Source organism: Urocitellus parryii, chromosome 7, assembly GCF_045843805.1.
Source record: "Urocitellus parryii isolate mUroPar1 chromosome 7, mUroPar1.hap1, whole genome shotgun sequence".
Lineage (NCBI taxonomy): Eukaryota > Metazoa > Chordata > Mammalia > Rodentia > Sciuridae > Urocitellus > Urocitellus parryii.
The window spans coordinates 67,653,837-67,680,363 of NC_135537.1; the positions used below are offsets into that span (position 1 = coordinate 67,653,837).

The following is a 26,527-nucleotide window of genomic DNA, read 5'->3' on the forward strand; positions in this document are numbered from 1 at the left end:
TATACAAGTTATCTACACAAAGGTAAATAAAACCGTGTCAACAGATGAATTCTTCAAGGGAGAAATTTTAGATAAAAAAAATCAAAAAGTAGAGGACTAAGCTTCAAAATAAATAAATAAATAAATAAATAAATAAATAAAACAAAACCTGCAAATGGATGTAGAAAGCTGAGTCAGACAAAGTGTGATTAGAAAGTGTAAGGAATAAGGACAAGAAGAAACTGTGTCAACAGCTACTAGCAATACTTCTATTGTACACTGGTAAAATTTTTAGTTTTTAAAGCATGATCTTACTGGATCCTAATAATAATCCAATGTAGTAGAATTATTATCTTCATTTTACTAATGAAGAAAAGTTCTGAAATTACTGTATAAGATCATACACACAGACACACAGACAGACACACACACACACTTTTATTCTCTTATAACAATTCTGTAAGAATTAGGATGCATTAAACTTAACTTCATTCAGTGGAGCAAGTATTAAGCCCCCTTCCCATTTTTTTTTAATAAAAATGAAATAAAAAAATAAATGAAGGAATCTGCTAAAGGAATCTGTTTACTACTGTAAACAACAAATCACAAATTAAATTAACTGTAGGGGTAGCTCAGTAATAGAGCCCCTATGCAGCACTCATGAGTTCCTGGGGTCCGTCACCAGCACCACACAAAGAGTAATCAATAATGCATATACCATAGGAATGCAATATTCAGTTTTAATTATGTTACCTTTTATTATTTTACAATATACTTCAAAAATGCCATTACAGTTGCCTTAACTGCTCTATAAGACCTGGAATAAAAGAACACTTATAATTAGAACACACAAACATTAAGCTGAAATACCTACTTGTACTGAACCATTAATACCAAAGGGTTGTAGTTTTTTAAATAAGCAGATGTGTGGCAATGCATAATAAAATAAAAACTTGTTAAAACAGAAAGTAAACTTTGCTTTAATGGCTACAGAAAGGAGGTGGTTTTTTGTTTCCTTTTTCAACACATCTGGTTCTGGCAGCAAGTAGTAGTATGCATTTAAAGCAATGTGCCCTGAAAGCTTATATCTTCTATTTGTGCGTATCACTTTAATCAGAGACCAGAAACATGAAAAAAATATTGTTCTTGATACCCTCAATATCTCTCCTTCCCTAAGGTCATAATACTAGTGAACTCAAAACTCACTGGCGATGACACTTTACAATTATTTTTCTCCAGTAATACTGGATGCTTTTAATTTTCTCTAAAAGACAAGTGCTGAAAACACCAAGAAATCCTCCAGGGTCGAATTGTCGCTTCACATTCTCCAAGTAGTAAAATAGCAGCTCTACATGGTGATGAAAACGTATTTCCATTTCTTTGTATTAGTTTTTAATCATGTTAACATTTAAACATATCTGAATATCGATGGATTTCCAAAAAGAAAATCTTAGTTGACAAATATTTTAGAGGTTTAATAAAGCATCACATACATGTAATTAGCTATTACTTACCAAAACAAAACAAAACAAATTAAAAAACCACCATATGTATGTATATATATTTACTTATCTTACCTTCACTGAAGTTTTTTTCTGGCTGGACATGAGAAACAAGATTAAGTGCCAATGCTGGCTTTATTTTTTTTAAAAAACAATAATTTGGGTCTTTTTCATTCAATGTGACTGCAGCATTTTCATAATAAACTCACAAAGGCAATACAAAGAAATACCTACTGAACAGGTTTCTGCCAGGCAATTCATGTTTTAAAGTTAAGACTCTACCAAAGTGGCACTACGGCATTATAGGCATTCAATTTTTGTTTTCTTTTTTCAAGTTTGTCAGTTCTTCACTATTATTATATTTTCCCCTAGCAGGAGATAGTGTGTAATCAGAAAGTAAGGTTGAGAGACCATTTACAGTTTCTTGCAGTCTCATGGTGGATTTATCTGAAGAGCTGATATAAACCAAAGTGAACACTAGTCAACTAGAACCACATTTGGTCACATTCAAACAGTTCCAAAAGCACTTTGCTACTATATATGTTTCCTTCTTAACTGATTCCATGTTAATTTTATTAAAATTATAACAAATAAAATTGCAAAGTTTTTGTAGAATTGTATTTTTAGGGAACTACTATATTCAAATTAAAATATTTCAATTTGTAAAATGTCATTAGTAATATCGTTTCTAAAAACATGGTTGCAAAATAAAAAGGCACAAAAGGGGATAAGAAGAAATATTTTCAACTTTCAGTGAAGAGTACCAAAGCATGTATCTCATGAAGAAAAGTAGAGAAAAATGTTCAGTAATTCATGCACAACTTGAGCTATGAAAAAACTTCTCTTCTGATAGATCCTGAGGCTTGAGGAGAAAACAAGTTTTCCTAATCACATGCTTCATGTAAAATAAAATGTAAAGCTGCACATACATACACGTTTGGTTTTAACAGTGGACCCATTTTGTTTTTTTTAAAAAAGTGAGGCAATTAAACAAAGAAAAGCAAAACCAAAATACCTTCATAAACAAATTTCAACTGTAGCCTCTGTCCTTTTTACCACTCAGTGGGGTAAAATGTCCAATAAAATGTAAAATGCAGCATACACAATCATGTAATCTAAAAACTTTTCATGATAACTTATTGCAAATTGCACTTGACAGTTCACCACAACAATGGAAAACTGGCCCCTTGTTGGTTTGCACAGTCCTTGAGCCCCAAATTGAAGTTGAAGTCACCAATAAAATGATCTGGATAAAAAGTTTGCAGCTGTGCTCAACCAGCTAGCTCCACCCTCTGGGTGTGAGCCCACCCGGGATACTGCTTTGTCCTGCTCTTTAGTGGGACTTTCATCCTCAGGCAAGTAGTCAGGCAATTCTGTGTTCTCTTCTACTTCCACAGGAGTATCTTGGAATGGGACCAGCATCTGACAGAGAATGTGTTAAGAGCTAATTACAAAATCAAATTCATATACATATACATGTCCTAAGTTAAAGGTCAACTTTATTCCTCATTCTAAGTACCATATTTATTCTCCAAGGCTCTATTTCTTCTAAAATTTCCTCTTACATGATAGAAGGCTCAAATGCTGACCACTGCATCAACACAGAAAGGAATAACTGCAAATAAGAACTCAGATGTTTATCTGCTGAGGCCGTAGGAATAAATAAGCAACCTTTGTCTATATAAAGACAACTAAAGCAAGTATCTGGCTACTCTGGATTCCTAGAGACTCACTGAATCCAAATGAGCTCAAGGCATTAGAGGTTCATTTTCTTTATCACAAAAGTTATTAGAAGGAGTAGCAATGGACAAGAATTTTCATCACACACTAGCCCAATGACTGCACTTTTATTTTCAGCATTGGCAAGACCAGTGAAGGTTAGGAAGAAAGTATTTTTAATAATCAATACATGAAAACCATGTATCTTCCATATAAAATCAACAAGATATCTGCACTGAGATTTTTTTTAAAAAAATCTTTCTTTATAAGTACAGACTATAAAATATACAAAAGATCTCTCTGTATTTCTAAAAAAAATTATTAACCAAGAAATACCATATTTTTATATATGTTAACTATTTATCTGGGAATACAGTAGTCATCAAAAATAATTGAGAGTCTGAGTCAGGTATAAAAATAAAATAAAACTGTTACCTCTTCCCCACTTTCACTTTTCACAACTTGCTGAGCTTTCATAACCTTGGTTGATGCTATTGCTGATGCCAAAGCCTGGGTCAGGACAAAAAGGAACAATTTTGAACACTGATTTGTTTATCTATAACCTCAAGCATATTTAGTCACTGAAAATACTAACCTCTGCTTTCAAATCTGAACGAATTCGTACCACACATCTTTGAACAGCCATTTGAAAAGTGAAGCTAATAACGCCTTTAATTTTTAACAAAGCCTCTTCACATAGATTTCTTCGAGACTGAAAAAATAAAAGCAAACTGTTACAGGTAAAATATTAAAAGGGAATAAATCAACTTAAGCTACACTAAAGTAGTCATTACAGTCACATGTCACTTAACAAAGGGATATATACGTTCTAAAAAACTCATTGTTAGGAGATTTTGTTATATGAACATCTTAGAGCATATTTACACAAATAGATGCACAGCCTACTACAGACCCAGGCCATGTATAGCCTATACTCCTTACTGGACTGAGTACTGTAGGCAACTGTACACAATAAGTACTTCTGTATCTAAATGTATCTAACATAGAAAAAATAAAGTAAAAATATTAGGTGATAGAAATTTTTCAGCTCCATTAAATCTCATGGGACCATGATTCAGTATGTTGTTAACTGTTGACTGAACATGATCATGTAGTACATGAGTATGTTTTGAAAGGAAGGGAAGAAAATATATCTATTTTACTTCTACTGTTTCACACTTCAGGGCAGAGAGTGGGGTGCTAAGTCAAGTTAATTAAACTTTATAAGATCAACAGAATAATAATTTCTGCTAGATTTTTAAATATTCAATATTAATATATAGTTTTAATAATTTTTATCAAAAAGAAGGTAGTCTTGGTGCTGGGGTTATGGCTCAGCGGTAGAGTGCTTGCCTCGCATGTGCAAGGCCCTGGGTTCGATCCTCAGAACCACATAAAAATAAATAAAAAGTTATTGTGTACAACTACTAAAAAATAAATATTTTAAAAAAAGAAGGTAGCCAATATTAATTTGCATCTTAAGTCAAAAAAGCAAATGAATAATATGTGAAAATGTGCCCTAAAGCAGAGAATCAGAGGCCAAAGGTATTTATTCTCTGGTCCTATTAAAAAAAAAAAAAAAAAAAAAAAGCCATCAACAACAACAAAAACTTAACTAGTTTCTGCTCTAGCTTAAAAATCTCCAGGATAAATTTTAAGACTGAAGTTAGAATTAGCAGGCACTGGGCATTTGAGCCACTATTACTTAAACATTGTTCCGTGGTTATTTCTAAATATTACTTACTATATCTTATAATTATGGCATTCTCTATGGCTACTGTTTTGGTCTCAATGACCATCAAAAACCTTTGTGGTGGAGCTGGGGTTGTGGCTCAGTGATAGAGCACTTGCCTTACATGTGATCCTCAGCACCACAGAAAAATAAATAAATAAAGATATTGTGTCCATCTACAATTAAATATTTATATTTATACTTATATTACCTTTGTAGTTCTCATTTCCCTCCAATGGTATTCATAGCATAATATACCACAGCTTTCAAGCAAGATCTTGCACTTATGCCACTGATTATTCCAACTCTGTCTCATCTTACTTCCAAGGTCTAGTGCCTATAATTAAGTAACTTATTTTGTCTTTTGATCCTCAGGAGATTATTCTTATCACTTCACCATCACTAACTCCAATAGGACTTTTTAATTTTTATTTTTTTATCAGACATATCTACTTAGATATCAAGTCATCACCTCAAACGAAGATCCAAAGTAGAAATGAATTAAAAAGTAGCTGAATTATATCTCCAGTTCACACACAAAATCACTACCTTAAAAATTCTCCTGTTTCTGTACTGAGCCCAAATTCTGACCCAAAATTTCAAAGGGCATGAGAGTCTGCACTTGACCAAGATCTAGACCACACCCAGTTTTCAAACTCTTTTCTACCTCCTTTTAAACAACTCATGGTTATTGCTTATTCCTTTCTTCAGCATTTTAACACTACTCAGGGAGATATCTGGGTTACAAGTCTGTGGCAGAGTGCAGGCCCACAGTGGGCTCACCTGGTGCACAGTCTATTGAATCTATTCTGCCAAGACCTGACTTCTGTGAAGCCCTTTTAGGGGTGTGGTACAGAACAGTGGCATGTTTCTCTCTTTCATGGATTTAATACCAGGTAAACTTAAAAAACTATGCACAGGACATATATCATGAGATTTAAGATTTTATAAATATAATTCTTTACTTTAAATGTGAGGAAAGTGAAAAACCGAAAAGTATCCTTCCTATTATACATAGTCTAAAACTAAATTCCAACCACATGAGACAGAGAGAAACAAGATTCATAAAGTCATCTCATTTTTAACTGTCTGTCTCCCCTAATGAAATTACACCAATTTTGGTTATTGCTATCTCCCTGGTACCCAAAATGATGCCTAACACTAGGTGATCCTTTCTAGTACAAAAGTTAGTACAGGATGACTATTTCTAATTTAAAGAAGTATTAACAATATATTGTGGGATTCATATGACAAGCAGAAGTAAAAGATATGAAAAAAGTGTAAGTATACTGTTAAAGTGTCTTATACTATACATGAAATTATACAATATTAGTTGAAGCTAGACTGTAAGTCAAAGATTAGAAAATAAATCATAAACCAAGGAATGAATGAGTAAAAGAAAGAACTATAGCTAAACAGTTAATAAAGGCATAAAATAGAATCTCAAAAGTAATCCAACTAGTTCAAAAGAAGGCAGAGGAAAAAAGAAAACAAAGAACCAGCAGGACAAATAGAAAGGAGTCAGCATAAAAAAAAAAAAAAAAAAAAATCAACTGTTCAAAAAGTTCTATTAAAAAGGCAGAAAAGTTTAGACTGGATAAAAAAGCAAGACCTAAATACATGATACCTGGGAGAAATTCACTTGAAATATGCCCAACTTGTTGAGAGCAAACCCGAAAGACTAATACTAAAAGAAGACAAAGTAGAATGAGTTCAGAAGGATCCACATGTTATGGAGAACTACAATTGTATTTCTATAATACTCCAGAAGAATTTGTATAATTAATATTATTTCTACCTTAAATGTTGGGTAGAAAATTTACCAATGAGGCATCTAGGCCTGAAGTTTTCTTTAAGGGAAGGTTTTTAACTACAAATTCAACTTAATAGATATAGAGCTAATTAAGTTATCTATGCCCTCTTGAATGAGATTAATCAGTGTCAAGTCATTTAAGTATTTACATATTATGCTTTCAATGTCTACAGGATGTATGTTTGTGTCCTCTTTTATTTCTGATATTGATAATTTGTGACTTCTCTTTTTTCTTAATCAGTTTGGCTATGGGTTTATCAATTTTATTGATCAAGTCAACAAATTTGATTTCACCGATTTTTCTCTATTGTTTTCATTTACTAATTTCTACTGTTTCTTCTCTTGTATTTACTTTGGCTTTAATTTGTTCTTCACTTTCCATTTTCTTTAGCTTTAATTTGTTCTTCACGTTTTATTTTCTTAAGGTAGAAGCCTAAGTCAACAACCTGACGTCTTTTCTCTTTTGTATATAAATATTTAGGCACGTGCTAATGAATTTCTACTCTAGACACTATTTTGGCTGCTTTCAACAAATTTTGATATTATACTTTCATTTCTATGAAATTTAAAATGTTTTCTAGTTTTTATTAATTTATGCATTGACCCATAGTTTATTTTAGAAATGTGTCTGTTTCTCAAATTTTGGAGGGATTTTCTAGATACCTTTATGTTACTAATTTCTAATTTGCTTTCTTTGTGTTAAGAGGACATAGACTCGTCTTATGAACCAAATATAATCTCTTAGTAAGTGTTTCCTGGGCACACAAAAGAATGAATATATTCTTTAGCTGGGTATGGTAATAAATATTAGGTTAAGGTGATCAATAGTAATATTTTTTTGAGTCTTCTGTAGCATCACTGGTTTTACTGTAGACTTATTCTACTAATTGAGAAAGTGTCATCGAAATCTCTAGCTCTAACAATGAATTTTGTCTGTTTCTCCTTGCATAGCTTTCAGTTTTTGCTTCATATATTTTGATGATCTATTATTAGATGCATAAAAGCCATTATGTCTTCTAGCACATAATATCCCTTTTCACAGACATAAAATACTGATATTGAGACTTCCTCTTAAGACTATTAACAAATAACATGAAACAGTTTTAGTTAACATGATTTCTTTTTCCTCTTTTATGAACCACATGTTGAAAAAACACTTACCGTATCATCAAGACCATCTATGTGCAAAACCACTGTTTTGGCACGTTTGTTTGTAGTCCCCAGAAAAAACTGCGCTTTCCTTCGACGTGAATTCACTTCATTAAAACTATCACCATCTGCCATATTGGAGGACTGAAGAATGTCATAGATTTCAGAGGCCAGAAGCTTTGTTTCTCCTGGAGTTGTAGTCCTTGTAAAGACACATTTAAATTAATAAGCAGTTACTTCTACTGATTCTGCAATTTTATTTCTCAATTTTCAAGAGCCTTGTTTCCTTCATCCTGATGCCTTGCTCAATTCAAATGCCATAATGTAGAAAGCATTTTAAATTTAAAAACAATAATGCAGAAAAATCCTACCAATATAGTGGTACAAAACCACATTGAAATTATTAAATAGAAAAACCAACTAATAAGATCAGGTTATACAACATATCCCTGGATCATCACTAACATTTAATTCTTAATTTGAAAGTAAATGAACTTCAAAAAAGTACAATGTTAAAAAAAAAAAAAACACAAAAGGAGGAAATAAACCATGTTGTTATTCATATTATCAGATAATTCTAGGATGAGATCTTAGAACATTCAAATTAATTCTATTTTTTTAATTTATGATTTTATATTTCTTTTACAAACCATGTATGTATCATAAAACCACAACTCAAAACTTTTCATTCTTAAACTTTTAAAAATCCTCATTATACCTTCACATGAGCTCAATTAAGTTTAAACCTTTCAACACACATTGGAGGTCTTAAAGTCTGTCCCCATTCAGCTATCTGCTCCTTTCATCCTTTTATAATTCTTCAGGTTAGTCCATTATGATACTAGAAGATATCTTCTAGAAAGACCTTGCATTTTCACATATTCCTCTTTGCTGTTCTTTGTCCTGTAATGCTTTCCATATTTTCTTCAGCCAGAAGTTCTTTACCCAGACCACAGGTTTTCTAACCTAACTTCCACCCTTGAAGTGTCAGTTTCATCACTGCGTTCAATATGAACACCCCATAAGAGTCCATTTCTCACACCAGAAAGTACTGTTTGTATTGACCTTAATTTTCTACTTCTTTTACAAGTATATAAAAGCCTTACTAGGATGTGTGTTCTCTTTATACCTTCCAGAGAGCCTAAAAAAAATCTGTATATCAAGTAATACTTCAATTTATAATATTCATATCCAGCCTAGATATGTCAGATTTTCTACCACCCCTGGAACTAAAGCTCCATATAGCTAGCAATGTACAGTGCCAGGCACTCAATCACATGAGGTGATTTTCTTGGCCAGTTAACTACAAAGATAAATTACTTTAGCTCTGGGTTGCAGGAAATTATCAAAAAACCTATTTTGGGGGTTGGGGATGTAGCTCTCAGTGATACAGCACTCACCTAGGATATGTGAGGACCTGGGATTGATTCCCAATATAGCAAAAACAAAATAAAATAAAACCTTTAAAGCCTATTTTTCATTTTTAAGGAGATGTCTCAGCATGTTTCACAATAGTTGTTTAACAAATTATTAAAAAGGTGACTGTAGTTCTCAGATATTTTAATTATTAGCCAAATATAAGCTATAGAGTGTGAGGATACAATGGTTAGAAGTACCCAGAAATTTAAGAGGAAAAAGAAAAAGCTGGTAAGTTTGTTACAGCTTTCCACCTTCAGTAATCTTCAGGTGTTTGTATCAAATAAAAAAAGAATCATCTTGCTGGGCAAGGTGGTAAGGCTTGTAATCCCAGTTACTCAGGAAGCTGAGGCAGAAGGATCCCAAGTTTAAGGCCAGCCTGGGCAACTTAGCAAGACCCTGTCTCAAAATAAAAAGAGTTGGGGGTGTAGCCGGGTGAAAGTGAGTTTGTCTAGCATGCGCAAAAGCCCTGAGTTCAATCTCCAGTACAAAATAAATAAATAAAAACTAATGACCTTCATATATTTTTAAAACACACTATTCCAAAACTTTTTGAGAGAGAGAGAGGTGCTGAGGATCGAACCCAGCGCCCGCACATGCCAGGCGAGTGCACTACCATTTGAGCCACATCCTCATTCCCCCAAAACTTTTTATATATTTTATAATGACCCAATAGTTATTTGAGAACCTGATATAAATTTAGAGACCATTTAATAGGGAAAGTGAAAGTAAATTTTTTTCCCTAAATCAATTTTGCTCAGTCTGGCTTTGAACTTGCTATCTTCTATCTCAGCCTCCTGAGCTGATGGAACTACAGGCATGCACCACCACACCGGGTTTTCTAAATCAATTTTAGTGATATTATGTCCCCACCTAAACCCATCTACTTTCTGTTCTATCAACTTTTAAGATAGATGGTTTAAATTGATTTGACACTGATTTTGAATTAGAGCCTCAAAGTAGGGATACTAGCCAATGTTTGAAAAAGTTCATAAGATGGAAATTACTGATACATATTACTAATACCACTTAAAATTTTTTAATAGTGATAAAGACACAAAGATATATACATCTTTGAGTAATTCTTCCAGTAATAATCGTTAAGAAAACATCCCATGCTATAAAACTAATATAAAAATAGCCCTATATGCAGTTAGGTAAAGAAGTTTGAGAACTTCTCCTGTCCATCAGAACTTTCTGATGATAAAAATACTTTCTTTAGCCAGATGACCACTGAATACTTCATTTTTGCATAGGTGGAGATTGACCCAGGGCCTCCAGCATGTTAGCCAAGTATTCTACCTGAGCTACACCCCCAGTCTCCTAGAAATTTATTTTTAAATTTAATTTTAATTAATTAAAACAATTGCTAATGGTTACTATATGGGAACAGTTTTAGGAAAAATGAAGGTCACTAATAATAATAATAATAATAATAATAATAATAATAATAATAATTTAAAAAGGTTCTTTTGTTATCAGTTTCCTTAAACCAGCCTTTCTTTTCTTGGTTAATTATTGTTCTCATGCCTCTGACTAACCATTTCTCTAGCACCCTTACTGAACTATGGTTCTACAAAAGAATTTAGCTCCACAAAAACAAAACAAAACAAAACAAAAAACCCCAAAACCCAACAATTCTCTAACTATTTTCTCAATTCTCCTAAGGAGAACTGTGCTAGAATCAATCCATATATATCAGAGAAAAGTTAATCCATTTCCATCTAAAGAGTTCCTTAAAGCTTCAGGGTTTAATTCTTTCATAAACCTATTCTACTAGTCCCCACATTAGCAGCCAACAGAGCAAGGGAGAAAATGGCCATTTATTCATACAAACAATTTGCAGAAGTGGTACATGTACAGTTAAGACAGTATATCATAGCTTCAGGAGGTTGCTCACACTACTTTTATTAGAAAGTTAGGAATTAACAACAAAACTTCATAGTCACATGGGCTTGTATGTACTTAGATTAGCAAGAATAGTCATATGAAATATTAACTACTCCCACCAGAATCATTATAAATTTCTATTCCATAGTAACACACTTACCACTTTCTAAAAGACTTCCCCCCCCCCCTTTTTGGTGAAAAGCATGTCATTAATACTCTTTTTTTCCTTGCAGTGCTAGATATTGAACCCAGGGCTTCATATATGCTAGGTAAGTACTCTACCACTGAGCTACAGCACCAGCCCCAATTTCTCCTTAAAATGGAAAAATTTTGAAAGGATATCAAATCAATATGATGGTCTCACTGTTATTTTAACTGTCTTTCTGGTGTACCTCACACGACTCATTTTATTGCTAACTTTTTTTTTTTTTAGTTGTGGATGGACACAATATCTTTACTTTTATTCACTTATTTTTATGTTGTTCTGAGGATTGAACCCAGGGCCTCATGCGTGCGAGGCAAGCACTCTACCACTAAGCTACAACCCCAGCCCCCTATTGCTAACTTTTGGAGGTATTTACCAATATCAACAACCACTTCTCCAATTCTCTAGACACCAGCTGGGTATTCTACAATTCAACTTTAACACTGACTATTTAGAGTTGGTGTAAGTTTTTACAGGTTTAAGGTCTCACTTCTACAAACTTTCCCTCATTTCAGATGCCAGTCACAAATACTGGGGCCCAAGGTTAACTATATTTCTGTCCAACTTGATTATAAATATGGTGAAGGTTCCCACAAATTCCCTTTGCAGGTTCTTAACTTTGCTGAACTCAGGAAGGCAATATACTTATTTTTACTTGCCTATTATATAAGGATATAACTCAGGAACTGCCAGATGAAAGAGACAATATAAGGTAAAACAAAGGGTAGGTGGCGGGGTACAAGGAGCTCCCATGCTATCCCTGGCATGCCACATTTCCAACACCTTGAATGTTGACCAACCCAGAAACTTTCCAAATCTCATGCATTTTTAAAGAGCTTACTCTTTAGACCTCTCCATCTTCCTAGAGGGCTAAAAGTTACAACCTTCTAGCCACTCAGTTTTCTGGTGACCATGTCTGTCCTGAAGCTATTTAGGGCCCTACACTAAGTCATTAGCATACTCTCATGTGTGACTCAAAAAGGGTTCAACATGAATTTTAAAAAAGACACTGGCTGGGGTTTGTAGCTCAGTGATAGTGCTCTTGCCTCTCATGTGTAAAGCACCCGGTTCAATACTCAGCACCACATAAAAATAAAGATACTGCGTCCATCTACAACTAAAAAAAAAGACTGTCATTACTCAGATAATTCTAAGAGTTATAGAAGCTCTGTGTCAGGAATCAGGAACAAAGATCAAATACATTTTTGTATTATATCATACTTTGGAAATACCACTAATTAGTTGTCTATATTGAAGTTTCAAAATGTTATTTTTTAAAATTTGTGCTAATTAGTTATACATGACAGCAGAATGCATTTTGATACACTGTACACAAATAGAGCACAACTTCTCATTCTCCTGGCTATACATGGTGCAGAAAACACCAGTCTTGCAATCATACATGTATATACGATAATAATGTCCCTCTCATTTCACCATCCTTCCTGCCCCCACACTCCCCTCTGCCCAATCCAAAGTTCCTCCATTCCACCATTCTTCCTGCCCCAACATCCCCCACCTCTCCCCCCCATTATGGATCAGCATCCACTAATCAGAGAAAACATTCAGCCTTTGGTTTTTTGGGTTTGGCTTATTTTACTTAGCGTACTCTCCAGTTCCATCCATTTACCTGTAAATGCCATAATTTCATTCTTCTTTAAGGATGAGTAATATTCCATTGTGTACATATATAATTTCTTTATCCATTCATCTGTTGAAGGGCATCTAAGTTGGTTCCATAGTTTAGCTACTGTGAATTGAGCTGCTATAAACATTGATGTGGCTGTGTCACTGCAGTATGCTGATTCAAATGTTACTTTTTAAATACAACTGAAAAGTGAACTCTGACCTTTATTATGTATCAAAAATTATTTTCCAGCCAGGTGCAGTGGCTCCCCAGTTCCTAGGGAGGCTGAGGCTGGAGGATCACTTGAGCACAGGAGTTCAAGACCAGCCTAAGGCACAAAGTAAGACCCCCATCTCAGATAATAATAATAACAATAATAATTTTTATTGGTGTTTGTTGTGCGTGGTCCTGGGGATTGAACCCAAGCAAGTACTCTATCACTGGGCTACACTTCAGCCTCTAATTCCTAATCCTGCAACACAAAAACCACCTTAACTTTAAAATGGTTCTAAGAAGAAAGGCAACTGCTCTTGTTTTAGTAAGAATGAAGTCAGAAGTAAGTACATTCTGCCCCTTGGGTCAAAACCTGTTTGCTTATCCTATTGCCTGTGCCTGTTTTCACCCACAAGGGCAGAGCTGAGTAGTTAAAATAGAGATCACATTTCACAAAACCTAAAATAGTTATAATTTGTGTTTGTACAGAAAAAAACCCCCAATGAACTGTTTTAAGCAATCACAAAAAAAGATATGTTGAAATATTGCAGGGGGGGGAGCAAAGGATGTACACTATAACTGTAGCCATTAAGAATGACATGACAGAAGGATGGATCTACAGAAGAATGCTCCTTATGTGTTGTTAAACTACTACTACTATACTATCTTTATCTGTTGTAAGACAAAATAGCACCAGAGTTCTTGAAGACATCATATAAATCAAAGCAAAATGGGGCAACAATTTCAAGAATCTCAAGAAAACAAAAGGTGAACCAAGGATCCAGTCTACTTGTCCTTCAAGTCTCAAGGTAACAGAAATAGTTTTGAACATAAAAGAAGTCAAATAGTTGAGTTTTTCTTGAGTAATCTATTAGAGATTGAGTTTCAACAAATCAAGAGCTTACTGGGAAAACTTAGGCAAAAGGACTAATAATGAGCAGTTTATGCATTTAACTGCAGTGTAAAACTAAAATAAAGGCAGGAAAGAGAATGGAAGAATATATAAATGCTCTGATAAGGGAGAAATAACTTAAATGAGAGAGAGAGAGAGGGAGGGAGAAAGAGAAAGGGAGGGGAGGAAGGGAAGGAGGGAGGGAGAAGGAAAGTAGAAAAAGTTAAAAGACCTAATAGGTGGAAATCAAAAGAAACCATTAACTAACAAGTGGCAGTATATGCCTGTAATCCCAGTAATTAAACACTGTCTCAAAATAAAAAGGGCTAGGGATGTAGCTCTGTGGTAGAGCGCCCTGGGTTCAATCCCATTACCACACATGACAGACCACCATTTATCATGGCACTATTTCAAAATTGACAATTCTGGTAAGTTCCCCAGATGAAATTAGACATTTTAAAGTTAGGATGCCACATTTTATTAAAGTGGCTTTTCTCTATAGTTCACATCATGTTAGACAGCCATAATGCTTCAGAAAATACATCGTCTATCAGAAGTATTACTCTTAAAATACTAGTTAACAAGTGCTTTAAATTGAATTTAGACGTTCTTCCAAATTGACATTTTAAATATTCTCTTTGCAAAGGAATTCAGGCCTAAAATTACAATATAAAAGATTCTAATCTCAACAAGTTTTTATTTATAGAACAGATTAAAATTAGAATATAATGTTAGATTCATTCTGAGTGACAGAAACTGAAAATTCTTTCAATTAAAGAATCAGAAGTGACAGTGACTTTGAAATCTATCTAATTGTCAATCTTGTAAATGTCAATATGACCTCAACCTAAACTTTGTTGCTGAATACATGTTAACAATCTCAGCAACATTCTCCAGCAAAGCATAATACAGAGACTAAAGAATAAAGAAATCAGTATACAGAATTTTCCCTATTTTATAAATATTCTTCTCTGCTTCCCAAGTGAAGAATAATCTCCATTCTCTCTCCCTAGTTCCTTTTTTTATTTTTATTTTTTCTGGTTTCCCTTGATAACTGCCAGCTATAAGGTTCTCGATAGCTCTTTAGTTAGTAAGAAAATACCCCTTCACGACAAATTTTCTGGGTTGTTCTGGAGTACAGGAATATTACTCCTCTGGTACCTTCTTAGGTACATAGTTCATAACAGCATGACCAACTCTTTCCCTAACTCAGTACTCCCAAACAGAGAGATGCTAATCTAAAAGTGTGCTTCTAATCCCGTACTGATCAGCTTGTTTTTATGGAACAATCATATCAAAGAAAGCAACTTCAGTATACAATATAGATCCACTGTATTCTACAGTTTTCAAGGTGATTACATAAAAATAGAATGCCAATTAGTTTATACCAGTTAAAAATAATGATACATCAGTCATCTGTATCTAGTAACACAGATGTCAAAATGCAAAATAAGTTAGGCAAGGTGCTGCATACCTATAATCCCATCTACTCAGGCGGCTGAGGTAGTAGGAGTGCAGGTTTGCTCCAGCCTGAATAACTTGGCAAAACTTTGTCTCAAAATAAAAAAGGGCTAAGGATGTAGTTCAGTGGTACAGTGCCCCTGGGTTCAATGCCCAGAATCAGAAAAACAAGAAAAAGGAAAAGAAAATGCAAAATAATATTTAAAGAATAGACATTTACAGTGTCACTACTATTATACAAATACATACAGAAGTATCCAAAACAAGCCAAGTAGCTAGGCAGAGTAGCACAGGCCTGTAATCCCAGTGGTCCAGAAAGATGAGGTAACAGCAACTTAATGAGACCCTGTCTAAAAATAAAAAATAAAAAGGGCTGGGAATCTAGCTTAATGGTAGAGTGCCTCAATCTCCAGTACTATATAAGAGAAAGAAGAAAAGAAACAAGTAGATAAGGAATTATAATAAAAATACCAGAGCAATTTAATTTATTTAAAAATAGAATATCATGCCAAGTCATGAGGAAGTTCACAATACAATATTAAACATGCTGAACCAAAACTTGATTCTAACACTTCATAATTTTGATATTTACAAGCTACAACACAGTTCATTAACCTTCTGATAACCACACTAACATAGAATCCAAATACATTAATAAACTTCTAAGATGGTAATACTGGTAAACAAAGATAACTTTTAAAAATCTTTAAAGTCAACCTTCAAATCTGAGATATCCAACAGCCAAATGAACTGCAAAATGTATATTAAAATTATTACAGGGCTGGGGATGTGGCTCAAGCGGTAAGGCGCTCGCCTGGCATGCGTGCGGCCCGGGTTCAATCCTCAGCACCACATACAAACAAAGATGTTGTGTCTGCCAAAAACTAAAAAATAAATATTAAAATTCTCTCTCTCTGTCTCTCTCTCTCCACCCCCCCTTTAAAAAAATTATTACATTATATCCCCACTTTTAAAAGGGCTATAAAACCAAATTATAATGAAGTATTAATGAATATTTATCTCTTACTATCAGAGGAGTAAACAATGCTCACATTTTGCTCTAAAAATATATAGTTCACATATGAATTTAAAAAATAAGCCACTTGCAGAAGCCATGTAGATACATTGGATAGATCTCCCTTCAAGAAAGTCTTTGCCCTTCTGCTACAGTCACAGAATAACCAACTATAGCGGCTTTCAGATCCATTACAAACCCAAGGAGATGTTCTTCCCAAATATTCTCCAGCCAATGACTGACTAATGAGGGTACAAAAATCTGGCCATTTCTGCTCAACGTGGGACTCCTCTAAAGGGCAATCTTTGCTTAGAACTGCCCACTGAATTGGCTGTCAGACCTGTATTGTAATATGCAAGTGTCCTTGTCCCATTCAGCTTCCTTTCTTCTTTCAAAGATGTCAAATCTGCATTGTGGTCTAGAGACTTTCTCTGCCTAATTTTGCTTCATCTCTCTTTAACTTTATAGACTTTATCCCACAATACAACTCATTTATTCCTACTTCCATTTTAGTATGATGATTGCCAAGATAAAGACTTGTACTGACACCATTTCTCTTACATACATAAAAGCAGTTTCCCTACTATTTCCCTAACATTTTTCTCATTTTTCATACATACAACCACATCATTGAGTCAACCAAGGTAAGGAAGTTTTATAGGCTAATCAATGGTATCTCTAAATTTACTCTGAATTTGTGAAGTTCAAATATAAAGTATATATTAATATTTCAACATTATTTTTAACCTAAGTTCCCACATCTATTTATTTGTACCACATATTTCCAATATCAGTAACTATACCTGTTAAAGATATACACAAACTACTCATTCAAAACCAAGTCTCTAAGTCTCCAAGAAATCTCTCAATGAGGTTCATGAAAATTTCACCCAAAGTACTTTTATTACCATGATCCCAATGAAAGTTCTTTTGAGTAAAACCAAGATGAAGTAACAAAGAATACTGTACCATACTACATATCATCAAATGTTGCTTTCCTGGCAAATCAATTTATATATACCTAATATAGGATTTTTTTCTTCTTAAAAAATTATTCATAAGTAGGGTTGTCACATTTTAAATAAAATCAAACATTTTCATATGGATTATTGTTACTATCAATGTTTATCAAAACCATAAAATTAACCATCAAAATATGTTTGGACAAAGGACCTAAAAAAATACACCTTTTAAAATTTCAAATAAAATAAATGAATAAAAATAGAAAATAATGTCAGTGAATTATAACAAGACCCATTTTTCTACTACATGAGGGACACTATATATTGTACTTACTTCTGTATAACATTTTGCAAGCTTAACATCATACCCAATTCTCCTTTCATCTTTTCTCTGTTGGCACGACATTCCGCCAAGTATCGAAGAGCCTAAAGCAGCAACAGGAATAGGTTATTCACATGTCCAGGATGTTTAAAATTAAAATCTCTATACTAATTGCAAGAAAAAAGAGAAAATAAGATTTCAATTTTTAGAATCAATTGGTTTTGCAGTGTTTAGAAATTTTAAGTGTATGATACAGTCTCTGAAATGATCCTCTGATCTGTAGAGGCTAAATCTGTTCTTTGGAATAAAACTTCCTAGCTTATCTGCAAGGTCAAAATCAAGTTGTTCTGGTTTTACTTCATCTTGACAAGGACACAAGAAACTATATTCTACTTTTCAGCCTCAAGTAGTAGTCCCAATAGCCATTAACTTTCTAGATGCTTTTTACATAGAAATTAAAACAAATTGCTGAGGGGGACAAAACATACAACCATCTTTATATGAACGGATTCTAGTTTTATAACAATTCACATGAAACTTCTATAAGACAAAAACATTAAATATGAAAAGAAAAGCACACTAGACAGATTAATAAGTTTAGAATTTATGGGAAAGAAAAAAATCAGTGAACTTTAAAATGTGGTAATAAAAGTACTCAAAATGAAGCACAGAGAGAAAGAAAAAAAATACACATACATCCATACATATACATACACAATCATACATACTGTTAGGGTTTAAACATGTGTAAAGTCAAACGTATAACAAAACCAGCATGAAGGATGGAAGAAAGAAATGGAAATATATTGTCTTGTGATTCTTACACTATACATAAAACATGTGCTTTATTTAAAGGTAGACTGAGTCAGGCAAGGCAGCACACGGATGTAATCCCAGAGACTAGAGATGCTGAGGCAGAAGAATTGCAAGTTTGAGGTCAGTCTGGGCAACTGAGCAGATCCTGAGTCAAAACATGAAGGAGGACTGGGGACATAGCTCATTGGTAAAGGGAACCTGGGTTCAATCCTCAATACAACAAATATAAAATAAGTAAAAACGCATACTGTAAAACCTACAGTAACCATTAAATAAACTAAAATAAAAACAAAAGGGTATAACCAAAATAAGCTGACTACTAGAATAAGAGAATTATGAAAACACCCCATCTATTTGTCAATGTAATTGGGAACTCTTGCCTACCAATCCCTGTTCTTTCTCCTTAGCTCTATCCCTGTACGACTTTACTTTCTAGCACCCAGTCTATCATTTCAACCACTCTGGTGCCAAGATCCTAAATTTCCTTGTATAGTCGTTTTGCTCAACTTACCCAGCTAAATCATGGACCAACTATTTGGTTCTTACTGCCTTTACCAGACCTGAAGCCATATAGAAAGAAGTTTTATAACCAAATCTTAAGCTTTATATCAATCCAATGCTACCAAACTAATCAGTACCAACATTGCTGAGCAATCTTACCATTCCTCTTTAGCAAACTTTCGAATTTTCTATAATTAGGAAATCCTTCTTCTCAAAATTTTCCTGCTCTAGCAGCCCCTGGCTTCTGAATTTAGATATATTCAAGGCTAGTCTAGTAAAACAAAGCAAAACAGTTGGACACAGTAGTGCACCCCTGCAATTCCACCAATTTGGAAGAATGATTGGAGAACTGTAAATAAGTACAAGGCCAGCCTGGGCAACTTGGTGAGACTCAGTCTCAAAATAAAAAATTAAAATAAACAAACAAAAAACTTCCTTCCTTCAGTCCCAAGTCCCTATCTAGAGACCACCACCCTCTCTCTTCTCATTCTTATTGTATTTCTTACTAAAATTGGACTCAAACTAGGAGCCATGGAATTTTTCTTATTTGTAACTACTGTTGATTTCTTATATTAATGTCAGTTTTGCCCATAAAATTTCATTCTGTGAAGGCAAATAGGAAACTCATATTATACAGTTTGATTTTCTAAAAGGAAAAGCATATTTTCTGGTACAATCTTGTGAAATTATATTAAATATGAACTTTACAATGGATCTTTAAAGAATGGTAAGCAAAATTTTTATTAATTTGCTTTTAAACATTTATGATAAAATTTTAGAGAACACAAAAGCAGAGAAAAGATAGGGTGGGCAAACCATGTCCAGCTTCAACAATTATCAACCATTTGACAATCTTATTTCATTTGTCTTCCCTGCTCATAATCATAATGGTGTATTTTATAACAAAAGGATAACACATCATCTCATTTGTAAAGATTTCAGTAGATCCCTAAGAAATTTTTTCAAAATTAACTTAATATAATTTTAATGCCCTGCTGAGGTAATAATTTTTAACATGTGCTATTTGATCCCTATTCATTTCCAGCTATTTAAAACTTGTTTATGGTTGACTTTTTCAAAGTAGGATCCAAATCACATCCACATATTACACTTGGTTAGCAAGTCTCTTTCGTGTTGTTTAATCTATAATCGTTACTAACATCCCTCTAGTGGCCTTTCTAATGCCAGTTACTGTTCAAGGAACTAGATGATCTGCCTTCAAGAAATTATCACATTCTGGGTATATACACACAATGGAATTACTCAGCATGGCATTTGCAAGTAAAAGGATGGAGTTAGAGAATATCATGCTAAAAGAAATAAGCCAATCCCAAAACACCAAAGGCCAAATGTTCTCTCTGATAACTGGATGCTGATCCATAATGGGAGGGCATGGAAAAATGAAGAAACTTTGATGGGGCAAAGGGAAGAGAGGGGAGGGGAGAGAGTATATGGGGGCAGGAAAGATGGTGGAATGCGATGGACATTATTACCCTAGGTATATGTATGACTGCACATGTGGTGCGATGCTACATCATGTACAGAGAAATGAAAAGTTGTTCCGCAGTTGTGCACAATGAATCAAAATGCATTCTGCTGTCATATATATCTAATTAAAACAAATAAATAAATTTATTAAAAAAATAAATGATCACCATCAGATTTGTCTGACTGTATTGTCTTTTACATGTTTTTCTAACCCCCATATTTTTCTTAAAATATGATGTTTTTTGCATTGTTGGCTATGATCCTACATAATTTTCTCTTTTCCTTACCTTTCCTTCTCATATCAAAATAACAAGTGCCATGTCCATCAACTTATGAATGGATAAACAAAATATGACAAATTCATACAAAGGACAAAGAGAAAGTACATTAGAGGTTTCCAAGGGATAACGGGAGAGGCCTGGGGAGTAAAGGGTAAAAAATACAGTTTCTCTCTGAGGTGAAAAAACACTTTAAAACTGACTGTGGTAATGGCTGCACAACTAGGTGAACAAGGTAAAAGTCACTGAATTGTAGACTTTAAAAATGCAAACTGTATGATGGAATATGATTTATAGTCTATAAAGACATAAAATAAAAACAAAAGAGTAAATTCTTTCTTGGGCTTGTGGGTGATCTTGGTAAAGTATGTGATTAGCATGCCTAAGGCCCTGAATTCAATCCCTAGCATCGCTCCCCTCCTCAAAAAGTGATATTTTATTTTGAGCATCTACCTACAATAATATGATACAATTCTCAAGATTTCTTATTAACTAGATAAATTGCGAATAGAGCTTAGTGGTACAGCACTTGCTTAGTATACACTGGGTTTGATCCCCAACACTGCAAATAAGGAAACTGGTAATTGGCTCAACACAATGGCACATGCCTAGAGTCTCAAATATTCTGGAGACAGAGGCAGGGGGGAACTCACTTGAACTCAGGAATTCCAGCCCAGCCTCTGCTGAGAGCCATTGCCAAGTAGGAATGACGCATCGAAATTTCCTTGCCAGCGTACCCCATGTTGCTTAGAGGAAGGACTCGTGGAAATGGACTTGCCTTGGACATTTGCTATGACACTGCATGTATGTTTGAGAAAGGTGACCCTGCTCAAAGGACCAGGGTGGATCCGGGTTTAGGGAGGATCCTACTGGATTAGGGCGGATCAGGTTTTAGGGAGTATCCCCCTCCTTGGGTTTAGGGCGGTTCCAGGTTTAAGGTGTGCCCTGCCGGGAATAGGGCGTATCCTGCTGATTAGAGCCTGGTGGAGTACATGAATTTTGCCTGGTGGAGTACATGAATTTTGCCGCAGAACTTGGATTTCCCCAGAACCTGTTTGTAGAGGGCCAGTGTGAGTTCGGGAATAAAGAGTTGCTGTTTGAATCTACAAAGCTGTGAGTGGCTTGTGATTCTGTGCCCAGCCAGACTGTGGCAAGCCTCAGTAACACAGAGAGACCTATCTCAAAAACAAAAGAAAACAAGCCTGCTACTTAGGAAGCTGAGGCAGGATGATCCCAAATTCGAGGTCAGCCTCAAAAACACAGTGAGTCTATCTGAGGCTGGGTACAGTGGCACATGCCTGTAATCCTAGTGGCTTATGCCTGTAATCCTAGTGGCTTAAAAGGCTGAGGAAGGAGGATCACAGGTTCAAAGCCAGCCTCAACAATTTAGCAAGATCCTGTCTCAAAAATCAAAAAATTAAAAAGGACTGTGGATGTGGTTCAGTGGTTAAGTGCCTGAGTTCTTTCCCTGGTACCAAAAAAAAAAAAAAAAAAAAAGGGCTTAAGACAGCTCAGTGGTTAAGCAGGGTTTAATCTCCAGTCTCATACACACACACACACAAAAAGACATCTTGTTAACTGAAAAATAGGAAGTTGTAGAACATTTCACATATGTAGTGCTGCCACTCGTATTAAAAAAAATAAAAACCAACGTACCATTTGTGGAAAAGGGACTATTATTTGCCTTAGTTTCTTTTAATTTTTTACCATGTTCATCTGATACCTTTTCAAATTCTCCTTATTTCCAAAATGAATACTAACGGCAACTTACAAGCAAAGCTGAGTGGACAACAGAGGGGTTTGGGTGGTCCATAAATAAAATAAGGCCAGGCAAACATCCCTGATCTTGAACAATGGCTCTTCTATTCAGTGGATCTGCTGCCAAATCTCGTAGCTGGTTAACTACTGACAGAGCATCAGGTTCTTCATTCATGGTGGAGGAGGAAGAATTCATCTTCTATGTCATGTACATGAATAAAATCTTCATAAATTCTGTAGAAAAGGTTTGCAAAATTACTTCTGGGATGCTGAGGTATATTATCAAACTTATTAAATAACCAGGATAACAACATCTTTATAAAGAAACAGATGAATCTAAATCGCAAAAACATTAAATTAGCAATTCCAGTTTGAGAAAAATAAAATGAATATAAGTTGAATAACGAAAGCATGTTAGTCACATGTATACAATATTTAAAGAACATATGTCACCCTCCATAGTCTAATAAATTCCTTTTTAGTAATACATACTTTAACACTAAAGTTACAATAGACAATATACTTCAAGCTTGTAACCTTTGCTATACTTTCTTAAACTGTAACACTGCCAGTGCTTTTTTCCCTTGGAGCACTTCTGAGCCTGAAACAAGTGCCTCAGGGAAAAGTGACCAGCTGATAGATTTTTGTTCCTCCCCCCTATCTAAAACAAAAACCCTTCAGGTCTACAAAAGACAAGCTCCTCTGGGGAAAAAGAAAGGCTCAAAGAAGGCTGTATGTAAATCAAGAAGCCCAAAAACCATTTTGCCTGTGCCTCAAGCCAGCAGAAATACTTGTCTTTAAAGGCTAGGGGAAAAACTTCAAAATAACTTTTAAATAACCTGACACGCTTATCTGAGCAATATTATAGCAGCCAACGAACCATAAAACAAAAACTTACCCTACCTTCTTCTATAATGAGTATTAGGCTCAATACCAAGTAAGTTTGTTTTCTATAAAGTTTTTTTTTTAATCAAAAATATACTGAGATTATTGTTAATATGCAAATTCCTAGGCCCTACCCCATAAAGTAGGAATCTATGGAGGTAGAACACAAAACACTTTTTTTTTGGGGTCTTCTTTTTATGTTTTTATTGGTGCATGTTAATTATACAAAATGGTGGGTTTCCTTGTGGCATATATAAAAATATAATTTGATCCATTTCACTTCCCAATCCAAGATTTATTTTAATAAACACACCAGTTGATTTCTGGCACAAATTTTACATTGTTCTATAAATGAATTTTTTTAAATGACGGCTATGAATATCTGACTAAAACCCTGAACATTAAAATCCTACAAGAGCCTTTCTTTAATTATTGATCAATATAAGATTATCAATAAGATTATTTGAGACTAGATATCAGTTTTATCAGATAACTAAATGAATAAACTGGAAAAAAAAAAACAAGCAGAAGTAAATTTACCCCTTTCTTCCAAAGAAACTAATTGAAAGTTCTTAATACATCAAACACAATTTGAAGTAGGAGAGGGCAGATTATGGTGAGGAGCTAGACTGTGCACAGATTGTATGTGGATAAACAGAAGGTCCTTGAAATTTTAATTGTCAGCAGTAGTATTTAACATTTCTTATGCCTTAGTTTGCTTTTTACTTTTTAAAACCAGCACCTGATGTCTTACAGGATAGTTCTGAATCACAGTTTAAATATTCATGCCTATTTTAAGAGTTTTGGCTGCCAAGCTAAAATTGAGAATTCAGACATATTTTTAAAAATCATAGACTCATTACGAAATGATAAAAGTGTGAAAAAACTTTTTCCTTGTCTTTTTACATTCCAGTTTTATCCACAAGAGACTATACTGTATTTTCTTTCTTTCTTTTTTTTTTTTTTCTTAGTTCAATTTGGACGAACCATTAGGAGACAATGAATGTTCCCTAAACTTAAAATAAGCACTCTGATCACCTAAGGGATCCTGTTTAAAAGCAAATTCCGATTCAGTAGGTGGAGCAGGACCTGAGATTCAGCATTTCCAGCATGCTTCCAGATGAGGCTTGGGCTACTTGTCAGAAGCCACACTTCTAGAAGCAAGGAGCAGGACACAATGTGAAACACCTGTAAACCAGCAGTGGCCTGAAATATTTTCTTTCCTTTCAGCCAAGATTCACTATTCAACTCAGAGAAATACTTCTCTCTCACATGCTGCAGAGGACACACAAACTAATTCCTTATTGAATTGAGCGGGATTAAGGAAATATATAACAAGCATTAAGATCAGATCTGGCTTTCTCCTTCCTAGCAAGGAGCTAAGTTCTTTGAGTTTCAACTTCCTCATATAACAATCTTGAATGGTACCAGGATCTAAGAAAATAAGAACGGCGATATGGTAAAATAGAATGCTGGCAATCACCAAACACGCACAACATTTGGTGCGGTGGCCTGTGAGCGTCGGGATAGATCAAGAAAGGAGTTGCCAAGAGCACAAACAACCCCAAAGAACAGTTTTTAAAAATACACAGAGGTGAATACTGATCTCTCTTTAATTAGGTCAAACCCAAGCATGTCCTTCCGCTCTTTGGAGACATGCGGGTGCACAAACTCAGAGAAAAGTCACCTAAGAACAAATTGAAGAGATAAAGACGCGAGATGACACCCATTACTAACAATGCTAGGATTGGTAAAAGTTGGATGTAGGGAGGACGGAAAGAAAGCTAACATCTTCATAAAGTACACGCGAGCGGGGCATTTCAAGGCGCCTCCTTGGGTCGAACTACTGGATCCTGACTGGAAAGCAGGCTGACGCGCCCGCCCGGGTCGATTCCCCGCCTAAGGGCAGGGGCCGCTTTTCGCGGCCTTCCCACTCCACGGCTTTGTCTGCCGCCCCTGGACCCTACATACCGCTCCAGAGCTTTAGGAAACCACAGCCTGCCGCACCATCAGGATCACAGCTACAGATGAGGTAGAGGTATCCAGGCAGATCTGAGCGAAACCCTCGGTTCGCTGCCGGGGCTTCAGTAATCGCAGTCAACCAGAATAACTCCAGGTGCCCAAGAGCGAAGGCGCTAGCGGGGAATGCTCTGCAGACTCTCCCTCAGTGACCCTGTCACCTCCGCCGGCTCTGCCCTTCTATTGGCTGGTAATGAGTTCAACGCGAGGAAAAGTATCCAATCAACGAAGGCCGTCTTACAGCTAATCGTTCATTGGCATATTAGGGAAATGCACTAAGTATTCAATAGACAGGTCCAATGAGGACACAGAACACTGAATTGGACCTAACGATTCTCCGTCCTTTGAGCACTAACCCAAGAAATTTGATTCGGAGGAGAAGCCCTCTTACTATACCGACTACAACTCCCAGCGTTCTGGTGGTGGAAAGGCTTCTTTGCTTCTGTGGTCCAGGCCTCATTTTTTGGTATTTTATTTAGAGACAGGGTCTCGCTGTGTTGCTTAGCACCTGGCTGTTGCTGAGGCTGGCTTTGAACTCCAGAGCTTCCGGTCTCAGCCTCCGGAGCCACTGGGATTACAGCGTCTGCCAATGCTCCCTGCTGCTTCTGTGATTTTAATTCACAATCGTTAAATTTGTTTTTACTATGGACTTAAGCGTTCCTTGGACTCTTCGTTCATTTCATCTAGGTGTCCAGTGTTCCTAGCAAAGCCAAGGCTGCAAAGGACAGTTCTGTCTGTTTGAAATAGTGATTGCTTTTTGAAATGACTTTTTTTTTTTCCCATTCTAAGAGACTGGTTCGAATTTTCTCTTTTGTCACGCAGTTCTTTTTTAAAAAATCATTATTTCCTTATATTTATCAAAGTAAAGGTTTATGTACTTGTTTT

At 35.1% G+C, this 26,527-nt stretch overlaps 1 protein-coding gene across 2 annotated transcripts; it reads right to left on the bottom strand.

Annotated features, from left to right (window-relative positions):
* Positions 1–738: 738 nt before the first annotated feature.
* On the bottom strand, positions 739–25,781 carry Armc1 (armadillo repeat containing 1). 2 transcript variants are annotated; one of them, XM_026410033.2, is made up of 7 exons: positions 25,595–25,781; positions 22,752–22,972; positions 17,910–18,001; positions 7,907–8,096; positions 3,796–3,912; positions 3,636–3,710; positions 739–2,903 (listed from the first exon to the last, which is right to left on the bottom strand). In XM_026410033.2, the coding sequence occupies exons 2-7, from the start codon at positions 22,932–22,934 to the stop codon at positions 2,712–2,714; spliced, it is 849 nt and encodes a 282-aa protein (XP_026265818.1). In that variant the 5' UTR covers positions 22,935–22,972; positions 25,595–25,781; the 3' UTR covers positions 739–2,711. The 2 variants fall into 2 exon arrangements, with proteins under 2 accessions (XP_026265818.1, XP_026265819.1); XM_026410034.2 differs by lacking the exons at positions 7,907–8,096; positions 25,595–25,781 and having other exon boundaries at positions 22,752–22,910.
* Positions 25,782–26,527: the final 746 nt, after the last annotated feature.

Bases quoted from the DNA above. Each gene is read 5' to 3' on its own strand.
- Armc1 (XM_026410033.2), bottom strand. From the start codon at position 22,934: ATGAATTCTTCCTCCTCCACCATGAATGAAGAACCTGATGCTCTGTCA. The intron at 8,097-17,909 runs GTAAGTACAATA...TGTCTTTACAAG, and splicing joins TTGCAAAATGTTATACAGAA to GACTACAACTCCAGGAGAAA. The intron at 3,711-3,795 runs GTTAGTATTTTC...GTCCTGACCCAG, and splicing joins GTTCAGATTTGAAAGCAGAG to GCTTTGGCATCAGCAATAGC.